This window comes from Cydia strobilella, chromosome 5 (assembly GCF_947568885.1).
Source record: "Cydia strobilella chromosome 5, ilCydStro3.1, whole genome shotgun sequence".
Classification (NCBI taxonomy): domain Eukaryota; kingdom Metazoa; phylum Arthropoda; class Insecta; order Lepidoptera; family Tortricidae; genus Cydia; species Cydia strobilella.
Window position 1 is genome coordinate 10,290,864 of NC_086045.1, and position 22,648 is coordinate 10,313,511.

At 37.2% G+C, this 22,648-nt stretch overlaps 1 protein-coding gene across 2 annotated transcripts; it reads right to left on the bottom strand.

Moving 5' to 3' along the window:
- Nucleotides 1-8,476: 8,476 nt before the first annotated feature.
- LOC134741693 (7-methylguanosine phosphate-specific 5'-nucleotidase) lies at nt 8,477-19,799 on the bottom strand. 2 transcript variants are annotated; one of them, XM_063674571.1, is made up of 7 exons: nt 19,658-19,799; nt 18,557-18,761; nt 17,630-17,789; nt 16,570-16,632; nt 12,249-12,378; nt 10,901-11,113; nt 8,477-8,663 (listed from the first exon to the last, which is right to left on the bottom strand). In XM_063674571.1, the coding sequence occupies exons 2-7, from the start codon at nt 18,750-18,752 to the stop codon at nt 8,544-8,546; spliced, it is 882 nt and encodes a 293-aa protein (XP_063530641.1). In that variant the 5' UTR covers nt 18,753-18,761; nt 19,658-19,799; the 3' UTR covers nt 8,477-8,543. The 2 variants fall into 2 exon arrangements, with proteins under 2 accessions (XP_063530641.1, XP_063530640.1); XM_063674570.1 differs by having other exon boundaries at nt 19,596-19,790.
- Nucleotides 19,800-22,648: the final 2,849 nt, after the last annotated feature.

Genomic DNA, 22,648 nt, shown 5'->3' on the forward strand with positions numbered 1-22,648 from the left:
GCGGCATCGCCTGAGAAAAAAATGCATACTTGTCCAATTTCTCCATACATTTCTGCATTTAGGTTTCAATAACGTCAGTAGCGGTAGTGACCCAAAGTAGGATTTGTTTTGGGACTCATTTGTTTCTATCATATTGCGATTGTACGAAAGGGACCGTGTCCGTTGGGGGGCGTCCACCTCGTCATCGCGATTGAAAACTTTAACAACTAACGCTTAATAAGCAGGCGCTGCCACCTATTCACGCAGTTTCTATTGGGCTATTGGGTCCGCCATCTAGTGGCGTAAATCCAGAAGTTAAACATGTAATTATACGTAGCGCCAATATACATATATTGCGGTCGTATTACCCGTTATCAACGTTATAGTGACAATATTTTTAATTTATCTTTCGTTTTTTTCGCTGATTACTTGGTGAACTAATTTAATTATTGAGTAGAAAAATATAGTTCGTATTGCGTAGTTGAAATGGATGTTGCTCTACCGCCCCGTACATTACCGGATAATACACTGGTTGTCAACCGTTAACGTTAGACCATTCAGTGACCATAAAACATATGGCGCCATATAGCCTAACCTATTTAGTTTGGCTGTTAAACTCGAGGGCACGTTTTTTTTTCGTATTCTTTACACCTTTTCTACAATGAATAACTTTCCTATTAAAACCTGAGGTCCATTTCATAATGAAAGCTGTCTGCTAAGTAGAAACCAATTTTTAACTTCAATTATTAGAAATAATTTAGAAACTTGCCAATTATGTTACAAACCACAACCTTTTATTAAGTAGGTCCAGGGCCCGCGAAAGGTACACTCTTAGTATACAAATAAGCGCGCTTAAACACAAGTTAATATTTCTGTCAATCCCATGTATTATATAGAAAGCTAGACACGCGCGCAAACACATTGCGCGGTATGCTATAGCATATTAGATATTAATTACCCTTTACCTATAATTACTGTAGCGATTTATTGGCGGCTGTTCATTAGCGCAACCGGGACCATTTCTATTTCAATACAAACTATGAGTTACCGAAGTTTACTTAAGTTTAAGTTTAATCACATAATAACTAATAGTACTACCGTAATAATGCTATAATGGTCAGGTCAAGTAACTTATAAGTAGGATATGTACTATCAATATCGAATCTTGCTTACATTTCAATCCCCCTATACCCCAACTAATCGAATAATACAGAACAGTCACCAATGTTAAAGCTGAAAATATGGTTTGACATGTCACGTCATAAGACAGGCCAAAGTTATTATATTTTTTGACCCTTTTAAATCGCGCCAAATAAGAAAAACTACATTGCAATTTAAATCAAAACCGTTAATAAATATAATTAAAGGTTGAATTTGCTTTGTTCAAAATTCCATTTTTTTTTTTTTAGGTTTAAATTGATTCGTATTATGTTGAGCGTGACGACACTAGGCACGTTCGTGGGATCTAATCTAAGGCCAGGCCATTCACATGAAGGGATCTCTCTTACTATATTATTATTCCCTACTGCCGCCTCATGTTGTCGGCCACTTTTATCCTGAAAATGTACTTATAATTTATATTTAAAATTTGGATTTCAGCACGTTATAGGTACGAGTAGGTAGTTACTTAAGAATTATAGATATATACATACCAGTTGGTAGGTATCTATAATTCTTAATATTTTTTTAACTTCGTTATATAATTATTATAGAAGCATTAAAGATCCTTTAGTTTCATACGACTCTTATCTGGTCCACTTTTATAATAATTGGTGAAATTTTCATATTTACTCGACGACCGGTCTGGCCTAGTGGGTAGTGACCCTGCCTGTGAAGTCGATGGTCCTGGGTTCGAATCTCGGTAAGGGCATTTATTTGTGTGATGAGCACAGATATTTGTTCCTGAGTCATGGACATGGGTATTTTCTATGTATTTATATATTATATATATATATCGTTGTCTGAGTACCCATAACACAAGCCTCCTTGGGCTTACCGTGGGACTTAGTCAATCTGTGTAAGAATGTCCTATAATAATTTATTCGTAGGTAGTTCTAATGTGCAATTTTGCATACGCTTGACCAAGTATTTACTCGTAGGTAAGTAGCTGTCCGCCGTCACTTTTGACATGAGACTTGAGAGAGATACGTAGGTGATCGGTGTGTGTGTGTGATGCGTTAGCATATCGACGGGCAATTTTCGCAGATCTTATTAAATAGCATAGTTATACATGCTAATATGAACAGTTTTTCATATTGTTTCTTTTAAACCTAATTTTTAATAACTACTTTTAAAATGAAACCTCAGAGGCTAAACCGCTCGCGAAAGTTACCCGTGTCTATATTTTGTGTTCATAGGTAGATATTTATTGAGACTGCGGTCATGTTCTGTAGCGTAGTGTGAGATTTTTGGCTTCATGACGATTTCTAGCGGAGACGCTGCCTTGCCCCAGACTGTCCTCTTATTGGGTCTTATGAATTTTACTTAAAGTGCGCCGAATCGTTAGACGGCTTAGTGATTGTTAAGGCAATTTAAATGGTTAGGGCGTATACCGACAACTGGGATAACTGGGGACAGGAGGGATAACATTAGACAAAGGAAATATTCCCCAATTATATGAAAGTGGCTGACAGAAGTGTACTTTTTACGATCTTTGAATCTGGATCTACCAGCCTTAGGGTCAATTTTTAGATTAGTAGACTAGATTAGTTCATAGGTATGTCCCCAGTTAACCCACTTGACCGTAATTACAGTTAGATTTTTTTCAATATAGTTGTAAGTTCTCAGAAGTTAAATCCATATCGCTTTTAGTCCTATTCAAAAATGTCTCGCTTTTCGCAAAACGGTCCTTATAATGTTTAGCAAGGGACCGAGTCATTTAGCAACTGGGTCATTATGCGCCCTAATCATAAAAAAGTTTTAATTTTGCGTGTAGCCGAACGTGGAAATCACCGCCAAGATTGTTCACAAAAACAAATACAACTGGACAGTGTAAGGTTATTTTCTAAATCATCACTAAGGCTTGATTTCCTCCTACGCTGACATCGGTCGCTGACGTCGATTGAGCGTACGAATTAACACAATGTTCTATGGGCCCCCGCACAGGGACGCTGACGTCCGCGGCAGATTTTTCTTCCGGCGGTACCCTCGACCGACGTCAGCGACCGACTTTAGCGTAGGAGAAAATCAGGCCTTAGAAACATAACGCGTAACCGTTGCGTGACTTAGGCCTGATTTTCTCCTACGCTGAAGTCGGTCGATGACGTCGGTTGAGCGTACCGACGGAAGAAAAATCTGCCGTGGACGTCAGCGTCGCTGTGCGGGGGGGCCCATAGCACATTGTGTTAATTCGTACGCTTGACCGACGTCAGCGACCGATGTCAGCGTTATCAGCGTAGGAGGAAATCAAGCCTAACGACACGCAGCGCGTCTGCAACTGGATGGTGCTGCAATCTGTCTAGCGAACCTGATGTGGCGGGAAATATACACTGGATAGTCTGGATGTATCCAGGGCGATAATATCTAAGGGCGTATATAACATTCCAATTGGTACCGCGTCTTGCCCCGCCTTTGTTCCGAGCTCGTATTTTCTCGACCGCTCCATATGCGTATTGCGTATTATAACATAATGATTCCTAGAAGATTTGACTATTTTTAATACTGTTTCTAGTTGTGTACATAGAGACAATTTATATTTCTACATTAATAGTTATTGTTATATTATGTACAGTAGGATATTTTTATATAAAAAAAACTGTGTAAATAACTTGTATGTACTAAGACTGTTGTTTATCTAGAGCTTTTAATTTGATCAGTTAAATTACTAATAAGTATTAGAAATAAATCATGTATTTTCCAGTCATTTTGTGAGATGCGAAATTTCTCATATACTTTTGACTTTCTTGCCATATGGATCGGAATGAGATTGTTTGTAATAAGAGTAAAAAATAAGACTAGACTTTACTAGATAAACGATTGCAAACAATAAAGACGTCATATCATAGCATTAACACGCGCGTGTTAAGTTTAGCCTGCTTCGGTGCTCTGCTTATTCTGATGAATACAAAATTATGGCAAAAATTATAAATATTGTCTGATTTCATCATTTAGGTTACTTGTATTCTCATACTGTACCTACCGAAATAATAATGTTACTTCAAAATGAAACTGTATACATAAAGCAAGAGCAATGAAAAGTACGCTTCCATTTCTCTTAACTATAGTTATGTTATGAGCACGTGAAAAACGCCAGACAAACATATTTAATTTTACATTACTTTAATTTATTATGTATAGCTAGTCCGTTGTCAACGAAATATAGTATTACCAAGCATTATTCTATTAATTTTACATACAGTCAAGAGTACCTATGTAATATAATTATGGTTTTCTCAAATAAATACTTACAATTTGCATTGTATTTGCATTACATTATGTCATGTCACTGTTTTTCTGACATAGACTTAAGAGTTTAATTTGACCTTAGTAGATTTTTTCTTGATATTGTATGTATTTAAAATGCATTTATGTTTTTTTGTGATATCGGTCTAAATTAAACTAGAGGGCGACAACACGATGACTTGGAAATACATATTGATGTGTTGTTTTATTAAATAAAAATAACAAATTATTTTATACATCACTTGTTTTATTAGTCATTTCAAATAATCTCGAGACGTCGAAACTTATAAAAAAAATTCTATTATACCTACAATTAGGTAAATCGCATATAATACAACCTACAAGTGCGACTATTGGCTAATTACAAAACAGTTAGACTTCTTAAGTCAATATTGTTATAATATTATATTTAGTGTTTATATGGAGAAATAAAGTAATAAGTAAAAAAATGTAATAAAATATCGGCGCCGAAAAACATGGATAAATCCTCTGGTGTCAAAATTACACAACGCAGCGTTATTATGAGCATAATTACCCAAACTAAAGGATGAACGGGAACACTCGCGATCTTCCATAGGATGTCATGTGTCAACCGGCACCTTATACGGTTATTACATTAATGCGGATCCGCGCGCCGTTTCGGTGTGTGAGCGAGACAGCACTATTCATGTACAGAGATATCCCGCTGGCACTCGCATATGAGAATGAAATATTGTACGACATAAAATAGTTGAAATAAAATAAAATGGAACTGGAATAAAATGGAACAATTCCATATGTTTAAGCATTTTACGTCAAAAATGTGACAGTTACGTAGGAAGTGGCGCCCTCATTATTTTTTTACAATTTCTTGTCTGAATATAAAGATCCTTTTTACTAGCCTGATGTAGTTCGGCGTCGAGAGATGTTGCGGGGACGGGAACTAAATCGAACCTTATTGATTCTCTAATGTATTCATGATAGGGAGGATGGTAGGTTTATCAACTTGCAACCAACTTAGTTTCAGCGAAAACGACTACCGCCATCAAGCTTCATTTTTGAACGCTTTGTCATAAACAAAAACGTCACTGACACGCCAAGATAACGGGCGCAAGCGAGCGAATGTAAACTTTACTTAAAGTGTCAAGGTTACTTTGACAGCGTCCGCCATAACCGCTATATTTAGTGGTCCTTGGCGCTATGGGCACGACTAGTAACTACCACTTTAGGGGTTCTTGGCGTTCAAAGGGTAACCAACTTTTCTAATTTCAATTCTGCAATAATCATAGCCGAGTTTAATTATTATACGAAATGTGGAATACAATTACAGTCAGACCAAACACAGCAACAGCAAAGATTAAATAAAAAGTTTATTATTAAGTACTAACGTAGGCTAGTATCAACTAACACTCATTGGACCATTTGTTGTCTTGAATAAAATAATAATAAATAAAAAGAAGCTAAAACAGAACCTACTACTATGAATATGTCGGCGGCCGATCGTAAAGTTCCTGTGTGATGTTGTGACGATAGTCACATAGGTAGGATAGGCTCGTTGGGTTGCTTCAGATGCCCTACGGGCAAACTATCCTGAAATAGGAGCATGGCGGGGCTCCGTCGACTCGGGGAACGAGACAATGATTTTCACGTTTCACGATATGTCTTGGAATTTCATGATCAGCCTAATTTTACGATCGGCCGCCGACATATAAATGTTGTCAAATGTGTCAAAACCAGCGAGATTTGGCTCCTCATATGTATAAGATTTAAATTTTCAAGATTCACACACACTACATCAAAATTTCGACTATTATACCAAAATTGTCGACACAAAAAAGAGTTTTCCTTGATCCAATTATTGCCCTAGATCAGTTTTGAGGGTGCGGTGCGAAGGCTAGCTCGGTGGCACCCTTTTTAATTAAAATTTCTACTCCTTATTGTCGGACTGTAGCCATATGTTTTGCGGTCACTGAATTGTCAAGCGTCATCTTTTGACAATCACCAGAGTTACCGCAAAATGTATGGAGCTGTACAGCGCCATCTGTCAAATTCGGAGCACAACATTGTCTTCGATTTTACACATCTTACGCAATCAATGGATCTTTGCTATCCGGCAATAGTGTAGTGGCGTTATTCATAAACGCGTTACAAGCCTGAATTAGCTATGAATCGTTTGTCTTTATCTGTCATTTTGACTTATGTATTTGTAAGAAAGGGATAAAACATAATTTAACTAAATCAGGCCCGTAAAGTTTTGAGTAGGTAGTAGGTACCTAAACCTTTTTTTTTTTCTTAAAGGTCTTTTAAGCATAAATTTATATAAAAATAATTAGTTTGTACATTTTTCAAAAACTTACTCTAGATTTTTTTTACAAAAGTTTTTATCAGAAGAAAAAGTCATACACAGATTTACTTTATAATTTTTCCTTCCTGTGTCCAAGAGTGTTTGGCAGGGGTCGGAAACCGGTATTTGCTCCATACAAAAATACCGGTATTATTACGTTCTTTTGTTTATAATTTCATTTTTAATGGGACGTTTTAATAATGCATAATTGTTTCCTAAATACATGATTCAGTCCTACGTAATGAGCATAAAAAAATTCAAAATATTGGGCTATTTCGGGGTTTTTAAAAAATACCGGTTCCGAGCCCTTTTGGTAAAAGAAATACCTACAATCTTGATACAGAATATACAGACCAAAACTATATTATTGGGGACGGTTTTGGCAGGTAAAAGTCAGTCAAAAATTACGCCTAGTGAGTGAGTCGCTTACCTTCAAACTCGGGTAAATCTGTCAGATAATGCGATTTTGGTATTAAGAAAAGGTACATAGGGTAGATATTTGCTGAGGGTCAAATGGATTTAAAGCCTGACCAGTAATATATGATCATTGTCAAGAGGGCGCTGTTGTTGTGCATGTAAAGTGATAGTTCACTATAGTATGAAAAAAATAGTTCCGGTGAAATTCCGCAACATGGCGCGTGATCAATTCCTGGTCAGGCTTTACCCGAGTTTGAAGTTTGAAGAACAGAGGAGAGACTTTCTCCTTTGGTTTTTCTGTGTGAGTGGGTTATACTATACCACGTATCGGAAAACCACCGCTTTAGGCTCATTTAGACGATGCGAGAACTCACGTGCGAATTTCGTTATATTGCGGTAGGTATTTGTAAGTTGATTGGTTGTACCTCAGTAGTTGACAATGTAGGTAACTCAATTTCTTGCCCCGTCTGTCTGAGCTTTTACTCTCTATACATAAATAAAGCCGGCAGAGTAAAGGTTCGGGCATTTTACTTTTTCGCTACTACATACTTTCTATACGCTTTATACTCGCAATTTGAGTCAAGGTTCCATCGTTGGTAAGAAACCCCATGTGCCCGGAACCCGGAGGATTTCATGAGGCCAAAATAATTGATTGTTAAAACTATCACTTACAATAAACTCGTAGTTTTTTTTTGGTGAGAAACCAATTTTTCCAATGTTCCTTGTCACTTTGATGTCAATAGCGATAAACAAACTAGACAACATAGTGACATTTTGTAGCGTTTAGCAATGATCGTGAATATAGTGATCAATATTTTTTATCGATCTCTGAAAGTAGTCCAGTTAATTTTGCGCGACATTATAGTGTCTAAATACCATCTGTTAAAATCATACCGGTTCCTCCAGGGCATGTTGTACAATATTATAACAAAACTCACGCTATATGAAGTATTTCGATTCGGTTATCGCAGTCTCACAAAAAAGCGACTTTATTTCTAGTGCAGTAATATGATTTATGCATCTTAAGATGTGTAGTTGTAGATACACGACGCTACTGCTACTGCACATCAAATCACAATAAAGAAATATTAAATAAACACGAAAGTTTCTAATATAATGAGCAACAACATTTGTACACAAACAATTGATAATAAAATATATCTTACATATTTTTAACAAAAACAAAATAAAGATTAATCCCGTTTGTTCTAATTCTAATGCAATGGTAATTAATGTCAATATAACAAATAGAGAATACACGGGACTAACCCCAAAAAACTCATGGACAAAAATATATAACAATAATCTATTTCGACTAGGGACCGTATGTGGTTTATTTTAACAAAGCCTGCTGCCTTAATGGAAAACTTTGTCAATAAGAATCCAGCATTACATTCCCTAGTCCCCCGAGAAATGAACATAATCACAGCACGTGTTTCAAAATGGCGTTGACTAGATCGACGGAGTGCTCGTCGACGAGCACTATGTCGAAGTGTTTGAGGTAGTTGGGCAGGTTGTCGGCGCCGTGGCCGAGGAAGCCAACCTGAAACAAATTATTCATGTTATTTCGATAGGCTTTAAGGAGAGTTGAGAGTAATGTTCGTGATTGGACTCGAAAGTCACAACATATCAATGTTTGCTCGGACATTTCATCGCAAAACAAATACAACACCGAAATAAAACAAGATATTTTAAATTCGTATTATTATCAAGTACAGTATTTTAATCTGGGGGCACGGCAGTGCCCCCGCCAAGACGAGCAAAAAGAAGTGCAAGGGCACTACCTACCTTTTCTCAAAGCACTTCGTCGTTTTCTTTAACCCTCATAACTTGGGTTTGGATTATACCATAAACAAAATTTCAGGATGTGATGTCATTAGTGGACTTATTAAACATACAATTTTTCAATTGCATAGCTCTTATACTTTAGATTTTATTCATATCTAAAAAAAAACGATTTCGTCACTGACTCACTCACTCACTCACTTAGTGATGATCATCAAAACCTTTAGGGTACTTCCTGAAGTCCTAGGAAGCTGAAATTTGGTATGTAAGATAGTCTTAGTACACAAACACCAAAATAATTCAAAAATTTGAAATTTTTATCCAATAAGGGGGTAAAAAGGGGAGTGGAATGTTGTATGGGGAATCAATAACCGCTGAATCGAATTAGTTGAGATTTGGTATGTAGACAGTTTTTGTTATGGGGAAGGATATGGAATAGTTTTAAACCCCAAAATCACCCCGTAAGGATGAAAAGAAGGGTGGAAAAGGGCGTTGAAGTTTGTATGGAGAATCAGTACAAAGCAGATTGAATAAAAGATGCCCCCAGATACGTATATCAGGATTTTTAATTTAAATAATTTAAACATTCCACTCACTTGCACCCGCACTCATTTCGAACCTAGAAATAAGTCCGCGCGAACGTTCACTACGAAACAGGTCAAAACCTGCACAATGCGCGTGCGCACCTAAAAAACCGAAATGTGGGTATAGTTCCGTCGGCGGAATATGGTCAGGCCGAACATCCGGTATCCGGCCAAACAACTATCCGTTGCATCTCTAGTGTGCATCATATTCAACACAACATAACATACAACAATAGGTACAACATTAATTTTCCCATGAAATAAATGTTGTTTATGATATAACTTAACCTACTAGGTATAGTATCACCTATTTAAAAAAAATGTTTAAACCAATTAATACAAATACCTATAGAACTATTTGAAATGGCCTCGGGCTAATGCTACCACAGAAAATTAAAAACAGTACAAGCGAAATAAGCCAGAATTACTATGAGAAACGTTGTCGCCACAATCAAGATAGCGTTGTCTTTGTGCGAGGGCTCATAATCTCTTTTAAAATAAGATATCGGCACCGCAGGTCCAACGCCAAAGACGGATTATTCGGTCAAAGACCACAGAGCAACATAAAACCTACGTGCATGTGCATAAAGTTCAATTTCAGTTTTGACACTTCGGTGACGTGGCGTCCGAGTGACAGCCTTTGTGTTTGACACGGCGTCGAAAAGATTAAAAGAGATTATGACGATGATTTAAACTTTATCGTCAAGGAAATAGAGTCTAAATGATATTACGCGTTTTACTTTTGAAGATAGTGTCATCTAGCGTCAAGTAGCCAGCTACACAAACACCGAAGTTCGGTTTCTCCACAACAGATGTCGCAACCAGCGTCTATGCTCTAAGTGTACACAGCCTTTTTTGGTATTTTGCTGCACTGGCTTGAAGCACGCGATAATTGAGATATTCGAGAACGTCTGCAGTTGAATGTTAAATAGATATCGACCTTATCGTATTCATATAAGGTAGATTTTTGTATTGAGCAATAAAAAAAGGTTGTGTAATTGGTTTTCCAATTACTTACGTAAAAAATTGTGTTAGAAAAAATTAAAAAATAAGACCGACCGATGAGATACTTGTTGTTTGGCCAGTGTTTTTGCACTCCAAAACAGGGCAAACGGCATTTTTAATGTGGGTTATTAAAATGGGCATGTGGGTTATTAAAGTGGGCATTAAAATGGGTTAGTTACACGCTTAAGCGTCGTAGCGAATTGTCTGTGATCAGATTGCATTTAACTAATCTTCAAGCGTAAGTACATTACGTTACGATTCTATAGTGTTTTTGTTTTCTGTGAATGGTACAAATGAGAACAAGTAGTAATCCATGCCCCGCGCCATGTCGGCGACGCTAATTACGACGTTATCTGTCTCTCTTTCACCAACTCGCAATGCTCGGTGCCCATGATGATGAACTCACCTTGATGACTGTGTCGCAATGGTCCATGCCTTCCGCCATGCCGGCGTCGCCGATGTTGTCCCCCATCAGGATGACGTTGTCTCTCTCTTTCACCAGGTCGCAGTACTCGGTGCCCTTGATCGCGGTCTCGTTCTTGTTGTAAGTGTGAATAACTTCACCCTTTATGCCGATTATGGCGTCGTTCTCGTCTGTCGCGAGGAAATTTGATACCACCTGCAAAAAAGAGATGTGTTATTAGGTACTAAAGTACTTTAGTAGAGGGTGCCTCACAGCGTGAATAGAGACCAGATTAAAGTAAAGCCCGACCAGAAATATATGATCATTGGCAATAGTTTGAATTGTTCATCCATCGGACTGTTTTGTTAGACAAATAGTTTTGTTAGAAGGGCATACAGGTTGTACAACGTAAATTTCTGAATCTCGATATTTTCTGTGAGAAATTTAATAGATTCAAAACACTATCCATGCAGTGTAATAACCCAAATCATTAGTTTGGCGCTATTAAGAAAAAATCTCAGTATTGAATGTTAATAAGAATAACAAAACCTTTTTTAGTATTCAGTTTATAAACAAATTAATTGTTAACACTCTGATACTCATGCATTTTATTTTCATTATTGTTATTATTATTTTTGTTCTTGTTTGCACAAATAGTTTTGTTTTACTCTGTAGAAACTTTATTAAACATGATGTTAAAATATTTTCATTAAGGAAACTGTAAGTCTAACTTTAAGAAAATTTCCAGTGGTATTACTTTAAAAGACTGTTTGTTTCTTAAATAAATAAATAAAAATAAAATAAAGAGGGCGCTGTTATTGTCATGTATATGGTGACAGTTCAGGTTAGTATGGAAAATTTAGTTCCAATGAGATTCCGCAATAGGCCAGCAGCATATACCTTGACATTGGGCAGCAGCAGCTGAGAGGCCCGCAGCATACCTTGACGTTGGGCAGCAGCAGCTGAGAGGCCCGCAGCATACCTTGACGTTGAGCAGCAGCAGCTGAGAGGCCCGCAGCATACCTTGACGTTGGGCAGCAGGAGCTGAGAGGCCCGCAGCATACCTTGACGTTGGGCAGCAGCAGCTGAGAGGCTCGCAGCATACCTTGACGTTGGGCAGCAGCAGCTGAGAGGCCCGCAGCATACCTTGACGTTGGGCGGCAGCAGCTGAGAGGCCCGCAGCATACCTTGACGTTGGGCAGCAGGAGCTGAGAGGCCCGCAGCATACCGTGACGTTGGGCAGTAGCAGCTGAGAGGCTCGCAGCATACCTTGACGTTGGGCGGCAGCAGCTGAGAGGCCCGCAGCATACCTTGACGTTGGGCAGCAGCAGCTGAGAGGCCCGCAGCATACCTTGACGTTGGGCAGCAGCAGCTGAGAGGCCCGCAGCGCGGCCACGACGCTCTCGCCGAGCCCGGCCGAGAACACCAGCACCGGCACCGCGCGCTCCGAGCTCCACGCCAGCATCGTCTGTACTCCTAGCCTGAAAGTCAATCAAATATACATATCGTAGCATCAGATGCTTAATATATTTGTCCATTACCGTGGGGGCTACACTATAGCGTAAATAATAAAAAAAAACTCGGCTGGCAATTCTATTAATTTCCAGCAGAGAAGCACAAACCTGGTAATGGTTCCAATTACTTTAAATTGAAACATGTGACAACAGTGGACTCCAATGCTGGCATCATACATAATAATAATAAGTTAAGTGATACAAACATTGTAAGGATTAATAACAAAAAAAAGAGCGGAACTGAAACTGACGCCAACAGTAAAGTAGTGGAAGGAAGCAATAGTTTTAGAATAATTCACCAAAATTGTAGAAGTATTCGTAATAAATTGCTAGCTCTTGATGGAGTTATTGAAAACCATAAACCGGATGTACTAATTACTACCGAAACATGGCTTAACAAGAATGATGTTAGTAATATTGTTATCAAAGGATATAATCATGCTAGTCATTTCGTACGTAAAAGACAAATTCATGGTGGTGTATCAATTTTTACCAAAAATAATGTAAAATATCGGACCTTGCACAATATTGAAGCATTGTCAGTCGAATATGATTGTGAATTGTCAGCTGTAGAAGTAGACATTAAATCAGAAAAAGTTGTGATTATTGGAATATATAGACCTGGAAAAGGTGACTTTCAGATGTTATTAGAAACCTTATCTAAATTATTTGACGTTCTGTGTAGTGTGCGATCTAATAGTGTTATTTTAGCTGGCGATTGGAACGTGGACTTCTTAACAAATTCTGTACAGAGAACATCCCTTATTGATATTCTATCACCGTATTGTGCTCAAAATATAGTGGACTTCCCCACAAGAATAGACGGGACTGCAAGTACGTCAATTGACTGCGTAGTCACTAATATCGACATGGATATAATCAAAGCTCTACCACTGTCAACAGGTATATCGGATCATGATGGTCAACTTGTGAAATTGCAAGTCAAGAATGCGACTCCACGCGCTAGATTTAAAGAAATACGTTGCTACACCGATTCAAATATGCGAGATTTTATGAACACCTTGCTATCCTATGATTGGGAAACCATTTTAGATAAAGATGACTCCGAAAATATTTTTAACGTTTTTTTTAATAAGTTTATTTTTGCTTTAAATAACCATTTCCCTCAGAAAAGCATTAAAACTACGAAAGGAAAAAGATTACCATGGATGACAAACGAGTTAAGCAATTTACAAAAAGACATAGAAGACTTGCACCATCTACAAAAACAATTCCCAAATATCTCATTTAAAAATCGGATTAAAGATAAAAAGATCATTAGAGACAGTACTTTTTGGGATAGCAAGAAAAAATATCTGGAGCAAATACTGTATAAATCAAAAAATCCGAAAAAGGAAGTATGGTCAATAATAAAAGAGGAGACTAATAAAGCAGTTGAAGAATGGGAATGGCAATTAACAGATAAAACTACCGGCAAAGTTATTCCAAATCACGCGGCCCCAGAACACATCAACAATTACTTTAGTGAAATAGGGTCGCAGGTCGCCATCAATAATGTTCCCGATAATAGAAAGGCATTGAAATATCTGCAAAATTATACATCTGAACAACTGGAGTGCAAAATCAGTACCGTAAGCGTAGACGAACTAATGAAACTTGCTAGTGCTAAAATTAGTCAATCCAATACTAAGGACCTTTATGATATCTCAGGCAAATTGGTGTATGCGGTGTTACACACATTACACATGGAAATAACACATCTTATCAATAAAATCTTAGTATCAACAGTGTACCCAAGTTCTCTCAAGCAAACCCGCATATGTCCTATATATAAAGGCCAAGGAGAAAAGTCTGATGTTGAGAGCTATAGGCCCATTACCATAGTACCTACAATATCAAAATTAATTGAAGCGATTTTGTCAAATACCATTATCAGGCATGTAACATACAATGGTGCACTTTCAGATGCGCAATTCGCTTACCGACAGGGTCAATCAACCACAACTGCGACACATCAATTTATAAAACATGTTTGTAAGTGCTTGGATAGTAAACTGAAAGTAGCAGGGATATTTCTAGATTTGTCAAAGGCCTTTGACACCGTAGACCACGTATTACTTCTAAAAAAGTTGGAAATATATGGTGTCAGGGGTCAAAGCGGAGAATTAATCAAATCATTCTTATCAAACAGAAAACAATCAGTTGAACTAAATATAAATGGAATGCGAGTAAGATCTTCCGCTAAGGATATTTCAATTGGCGTACCGCAGGGATCCGCATTGGGAAATACACTATTTCTCATATTTGTTAATGATTTAACAGCTTTGAATATTGATGGCACGATCATGTTATATGCTGATGACACATCGATCATAGTGAGTGCTGAATCACTAGAACAATTAGAAATTAAAATTGCTAAAGCCATACATTTGTGTGAAGATTGGTTTAGTGCAAATGGCCTTAAACTGAACTCCGATAAGACGAACATAATGTTATTCCACCCCACAAAACCAACATTATCAATAAATGTAAATCTAGGTAATAATAGACTCCTGCAAACAGTAAATGAAGTTAAACTACTAGGTTTTAGGTTAGACTCTGAACTAAAGTGGAATAAACACATAGAAATGGTGTGCAATAAAATGGCAAAGGGTGTTTATGCATTGAAACAGTTGAAAACGTTGGTATCGGATGATAGCTTGAAAGAGACCTACTACGCTTACGTTCACTCAATAATATCATATGGAATAATTCTGTGGGGGGGCTCTTCTGATAATGAACGCGTCCTGAAGATGCAAAAACAAGCAATCAGAGTACTTGTTGGTGCAAAGTTTAGAGATTCTTGTAGAGAGCACTTTATAAAATTGAGTATTTTAACATCTATCTCAGTTTACATAATGGAGGTAATCATGCATATGAGAAAGAACATCCACGAATTCAAGACACGGTCTCAATGCAACCCTCGCCATACCAAAAGATCCCTTGATATAGTACCGAATGTGTACAGGCTGAAACTTTCAAAACGCTTGCCAAATGCAATGGGCTGTGAACTTTACAATAAACTACCTTACCATGTGAAGAATATCGAAAGTGAGAGTTCTTTTCGTATACGCCTGAAAACGCTGCTATTATCTCGCACACTGTATAGCGTTAAAGAATACCTCACAAATGACTACTCCAAATTTGACGTCGATTTAAAGAAAAAATAGTGTAAGTAGGTAAATATAATTTGTCCTTAGTTTAAGTTCAAATAAATTGTAATGTACAATGTACATATATAATTATGAATATTATGATGTTTGACGATAATTATTTAAAATACGTATAAGTTTGTGATACAAATTTGTATTGTGTTTTTATAATGAATAAACAAATTCTATTCTATTCTATTCTATTCTAATGGGCTAGGGCCTGGGGCAGCGGGCTGCAAGTACGGCGCAAGCGGATTCTCAATTTTGGGAGCAATGGCGGCAAACGTTTTAAGCCCAGAGCGCCAAATTTTAAAATAGGCAATTGCTAAGTACAGTCACTATTCATGACAAAACGGACAAAATTAAGAGGTATTACATTACATCGAACCTCTTTAAAGTAATAGAGGATTTTTAATGAGAAAATGTACATTAATCAACTTTCATAATCAACATCACTTAAGTTTTCGTACCCCGAGTTAGCAGACTTATAATTGTAAACTTACTTACTTAGTTCTTAAGACAAAAATAAATACATAGATGAGAGGAATACATAGATGATGGTTGATGATGAGATGTGTGTTACCTGATGGTAACACACATCGTACCTAAACTTTGCGTGTTTTAAACCTTTTCCTTATGGTATTCAATTTATATTACAACAGTAAACAAATACCTATTAAGTTGTATCAGATAAATAAGTATATGGGCATGTGATGAGGAGGGATGAATGCCATATATTTAGGCAAAAGAATGTTAGGGATGAATGTTGATGGACGGAGAGCGTATGGTAGACCCAAAAAGCGATGGATGGATTGTGTAAAAGAGGATATGAGAAAGAAAGGAGTGAGTGCTGAGGTGACGAAAGATAGAGGAGAATGGAAGAGAAAAACATGTTGTGCCGACCCCACATGACGTGGGATAAGGGTAGGAAGAAGAAGATAAATAAGTATATAAACAAGTGGGCATTCGGATTCCTAAATTATAAATATAAAATAAAGTTACCTACCTGAAGCAATCTCTCATTTTAATCCCGCTTTCGACCAGCTCGTTCCGCGGCAACTTGACTCCTCTGAAACAGGGATGAGAGAGATATAGGTTCAGAATTATGACTAATGATAATAATATGACAATCATTACATTATGACTTTCAATAATTATATTAAATCACATTTAGAAACGGGTCTATCGCGAATTTATTTTGTTACCTTTATTTACCGACGTTTCGACACAGGTTTCACTGGTCGTGGTCGCGGCTAACTGACGTCCCAGCAAAATGTCAAAACAGAGATTTGTGTGACTACCCCACGAAAAGTGCATTTAAAGTTCGAGGTAGACATCACATTTTCAAACCACCCACTACACATAAAAGTTAATTATTGTCAAATCTCTGTTTTGACATTTTGCTGGGACGTCAGTTAGCCGCGACCACGACCAGTGAAACCTGTGTCGAAACGTCGGTAAATAAAGGTAACAAAATAAATTCGCGATAGACCCGTTTCTAAATGTGATTTAATATGTGTTTAAACCGCGAAAGTTTTAAATGTTATATTTCAATAATTATGTCAAACAATGGGACCCCACTAAAAACAGAATAAAATAAATATTTAAGTGGTGCTCCCATACAACGAACGTGAATTTTTCCCGTTTTTTGCGTAATGGTACGGAACCCTTCGTGCGCGAGTCCGACTCGCACTTGGCCGGTTTTTTTTTGTCAATACATATTATCTACACTTATTTATATACAGAACTCAAAAACAATGTGGGAACTGATAAAGAATACAGTCATGGTTAACACATTCACTGCCAACGTTTTTGTAGCGCTACGCTCGTAGCCGAACCCAGCGTTTTTCCGCTTTGTAGAGGAAAGTGACTACGAACACATAACCCGACGTGCGGGTTCCACTCAATGTGTTAAATATTCAGTTTTAAAATGTTACAACTGCAAAGGCGGTTCGAAAAGATGCAACACGCAGACAGGATTTTTAAGATATATGTAATAAATACTGATGCCGTCACGAGAAGAACATACCTATTTTATTATACGATACGACACATATTTGACTTACTTGAGTATGTCATGAGCGGCGTGGTACCAATCAACCATATGCTTAATCTTTTCTTCTACGTTCATGTGGGGATCGGCTTCGATAGGTTTATAAATGCCTGACAGTCGTGTATCTTCATCCTTATAGTGTTGTGGGATGGACGGACATTCCCGAAACATACCTGGAATTATGTTCATAATCTACACCAGCCTGCCTCTCTGTCGTTCTTGCGTATTCGAGCGATACAGGCAGATCCCTCATCTTCTCAAATGATTTTTTCGACTAAGACAGTAATCTGTTAAAAAAAGCTATTGTCTCTAATTGTGACGGGCTCTAAGCTTCCAACTTTGGCACGTGGCAAAGCAACAATGCCGTTTAAAAAGCAGCTGAATCGCGATAGTACTAAAGTTCAAATCTTTCTGAGAGCTCATTCAAGATAACACGGTTTGGTAATGTGGTTCGGTCGACCACTCCGATATAGGCGAGAGTGGCGAGACCGTGTTATCTTGAATGAGCTGTTAGAAAGATTTGAACTTTAGTACTATCGCGATTCAGTTGCTTTTTAAACGGCATTGTTGTTTTGCCACGTGCCAAAGTTGGAAGCTTAGAGCCCGTCGCAATAGAGAATGGCTTTTGTTTAACAGATTCTTTGACAGATTCTCTTTAACAGAGTCTTAGGCGAAAAAATCATTTGAGAAGACGAAGACCATAACGATATCAATCCTTTGCGCCCAGATTTTTTTAATTCGCTGCCTTTTTCTGTGGCTGACAGAGTGGCTGTGCCAGAATATATTTTGAGATTAAATTCCCTCTCAATTATGAATGGAAAGAATAATTACCTACCCCTTCAAAAGCAAATTTTAAAATTGCTGAAGGTCAAAAATATGTAGGGGTAAAGGTGTAATTCGCCTTTGTTATTATTATCCTAATGTTCATTTAAAAAGTTACCAAAGCTGGTGAGTACAACTGTTCCATCGTCCATTTTGTGGCGGGTGAGAGTGTGGTCAAAGTCGGTGACAATCTGCAGCTTCCTGTGCCCACTACTGATGAGTTTGTTGATCTTCTCAATCAGTAAAGGTTTGTTGCCAATATGTACATTTGACCGCGTCAACTCTGGGATGTCAACTGTATCCAGTATCTTCATTTTTGAAAACTGTATGTAACAAAAAATACTGTTACTGTTATTTATAAATTATAGTAATGGTAAATTTAATTAAAATTTAATATAATTTCTACTTTACCGTACCCAAAAGGTAAAAACGGTCTGTTTGTTTGTCTGTCTGTCACCAGGTTGTATCTCATGAACCATGATAGTGAGGCAGTTGAAATTTTCTGTTGCCGCTATAACAACAAATACTACCAAACCAAAATGTTAAATGTGATAAATGTGCCTACTATTTTACATTGACCCCTCCCTAAGCCCGGAGGGGGACTTAGATTTCCTATGGCATCTGGTAATGGTCACCAGGGAACTTCCGAGATATGGTAGGTAGATCAAACATCTTTAACGCGGTAAGCACAATTTTTTAGGGTTCCATATCCACAGGGTAAAAAATGGGACCCTATTACTAAGACTCCACTGTCCGTCTGTTGGTCTATCTGTCACCGGGCTGTATCTCATGAACTATGATAGCTAGACAGTTGAAATTTTCACAGATGATGTATTTCTGTTGCCGCTCGCTGCTATAACAACAAATACTAAAAACAGAATAAAATAAATATTCAAGTGGGGCTCCCATACAACAATCGTGTTTTTTTTGCCGTTTTTTGCGTAATGGTACGAAACCCTTCGTGCGCGAGTCCGACTCGCACTTGGCCGGTTTTTTCAGAAATCTAACTGAAGCCATACTTCTACGACTGTAGTGAAAACAAATGACTTTTATGGCACCATTAGTATAAAACAACTACTACAGATTGCTAAAGTTTACTACATAATATCTACGACGAAGTTACGATTTGATCATCTAGTAAAGGTTTTTTTACTCACAAAAACAATTTCAATCTTGTAACAAAATTATAATTCCGAATTCAAGGTCTTTATTATACTACCTTAAAAATGCTATTGCAAGCACTTAAAACTTTATGCAAAATATGCGGTCTAATTTTTACAGAAATTAACTGCACTTTTATTTAAAAAACCACGAATACAATTAGAGAAAATAAATAGCTGAATCGTGCACAGTTGATACCGTCACCGTAAGCAAACTTAGCAAACTGACAATGACAAATGATATGAATTGAATGACAAGTGACAATGACAACTCTATAGTCTGTGCCAAACCGCTCCACACCTCCACACTCGTGTGCGAATCGCGGCGCGAAGCGGCGAACGCGAGTCATTCCATAGCAAAGAATTTCCATAGTCTAGCAAACCAATTTGTTAAAAGAAATAACCGGACAACTGCGAGTTGGACTTGCCCACCGAGGGTTCCGTACACGAATTAATAAACTAGTGGATGTGAAATGACTCCTATTTAGTATGAAAACCAGTGTCGCTAAACTCACACATTCATAGCCACGTTAAAATATGTCACACACTTACAAAATTGCTCTGATTCGTAGCAACTATCCATACCAAAAGGTTATTACCGGTGGACATTTCTCGAACGAATATCAACTGTAGGCTACATGAGTGACGGTTTAAAATATAATGTCAAAGCTATATGACATACGACTCTTTCATTATCTCATTCATCTCACAAAAGCTCGCTCAACGTTCACCTAATACAACTACTCAACACCAGATGGCGTTATTTTATATAATTTTAAAATCACTTACTTATTACAGGCGAGAAAAGGGCTAAAAAACCAGTATAAGTAAGGTCTAATTACGCATGGTTTGTTACGGATCTCACGGTCACGTTACACTGGTGCTTTCGAGATCTCTACACGCCTGCGAGTAGCTAACCGTTGGAACTTCTTTCCATTCGACGATATAGGGAGGGGACAGTGTAATCGGAGTGTTTTATCGATATTTGTGTGTTCAGTTAGGTATTGATATTTAATTACCGTATGTTTTAACACATTTAAATGATACTTTATTTATGATTATAATATAGGTAGTGATAATCGTGATTGTAAGAAAAATAATATGTAGTACAGTACAACAAATATCTAACTAGGAATTTGTTTCTTATTAATTGACCAACTAGGTTGTTAATGTGAACATTAAATATATCTTAAAGTCAAACAGATAAAATCATAGTTCTTTAAAGGTCTATTAACTCGGTATTGCTGTTATTTTGTAATCACAAATCTGCAATTACTTACATAGGTAAGTATGCGTCTTTAACAATATATTTACTTGTAGCAGCACTTAAGGCCAATCTAGACGGGACAACCTGATTAAATTGTCAAATTAATTGTATGGTGTGAAAGCATACATGAAACTGGCTCATCGATCCCACTTGATTTGATTGTAAGATTGTGACCTATCAAATCAGGAAGGGGGGCGGCAAAATTCCAATATTTGACGCTAGTTTGCGTGGTACGGAACACTTTTTATTAATTTAGTGAGCCCGAATGTCACTAATAATTACTAAATTAGTAACTAAGTTGCGTGTGGACGCTAGATGAGATGTATGGCAATTTTATCCCCAGAAATCTTTCTCTAAGAAATGCTCCTAGCAAATGGTGCTATATTTTTGCGAAAACTAATTTTCTTGCCCAGTAGCATTGATCCATTTATTTTTAATATCGGCAACTTGTGGTAACCTACAATAATTAATAATAAAGAAATAGAAAATATAAAACGTTTATTCATGGCACATTGCATGCATTGTACGCATAAGTGCATTAAGTACCTAGTCTAATTATATTAACGATGAAAATATGATGGGTGTAAAAAACAAAAACGTATGTAAAGGAATACGAAGGTTTGAAAGGTTGCCATGAAATGACCCCGACTTAACTTAGTGCTTGATGACCAGAGCTGCCATATTTACTAAGACATTGATTATCCCAAATAATAATTAGAAACGTGTCTAAAATAATAATTTATTACCGAACCAAACATCAAACTTGAAATATCGTAACTTTAACTTTATCGATATAAATATCGACATTGCGCAGCATCTGAGTAGCGAAGTTATTTGACATTTAGGATAGCGAATATTCCAGATAAACGTAAAGAATAGTGACAAAGGATTGTGAACTCTAAGTTCTAACTGATAAAATATAGATTTACTTAACGAACATTCCTAAATAATGCAAAATAAACAGATTTTTCGTATTTATCGGATTATATTTAAATAAATAACCACCGGTGATAGGAAATATCTCCACGTGAAAGATTTTTTAAACCGCTGTGATTTCTGCAGCTTAATACTGCACAATACGGCATTTTAAATTTAATTATCAATTTTTGTTAGACGAGCGTACGTACTACGTGAATGTCATTCGAGCATGAAGTTTACACAACAACTGAGCATAGTCTGTGCATAAAGTGAGTCGGTCGCTACTAACAACGCCCACTTGCCATCTCCATCCTACTCCGTGGTTCCGTACAATTTTAATTTTTAGTATTTGTTGTTATAGCGGCATACAGTTTTTACCCTTTGGGTACGGAACCCTAAAAAGGAGCGAAATCCAAACATTCGCGCCTGCTTCGTCTTTTTCTACGGGCAAATTTTAACTTTATTTAGACAGTAAATAAAGCGCTCCTGCTGAGAAGCAAGGAAATAACATAGAGGTACGGTACCGAAGAAATGGTAAGTAGATCTAATAAGGTTTTGTTACCAAAAAGACTATTATTTTCGTAGCCTAGCGTCAAGTAGTGAAACTCAAACTCAGTACTGCTACTCGACAATAGATGTCGCGGCAAACGGAAAGTCTAATGCTCAACTATTTTCAGGTTATATTATAACCGGATTAACCGGAACTCTATTTTCAACTCCTGCTTAGTTATAAATTGTTCTTCTTAATTCTCTTTGGTGTTAGGCACTTTAGACAATCAAAAAAAGAGTGAAGATAGAGTGAAGGTTGTATATATCTTCATAAATATATGAAAATATTATAATGGGCAAATTAACGGAAAAAATA

Coding starts and splice junctions, on each gene's coding strand:
- LOC134741693 (XM_063674571.1), bottom strand. CDS start 18,752: ATGAAGATACTGGATACAGTTGACATCCCAGAGTTGACGCGGTCAAAT. Junction 16,633..17,629: donor GCCGCTCATGACATACTCAA/GTAAGTCAAATA, acceptor TCCCTGTTTCAG/AGGAGTCAAGTTGCCGCGGA. Junction 8,664..10,900: donor ATTGCGACACAGTCATCAAG/GTGAGTTCATCA, acceptor AATTTGTTTCAG/GTTGGCTTCCTCGGCCACGG.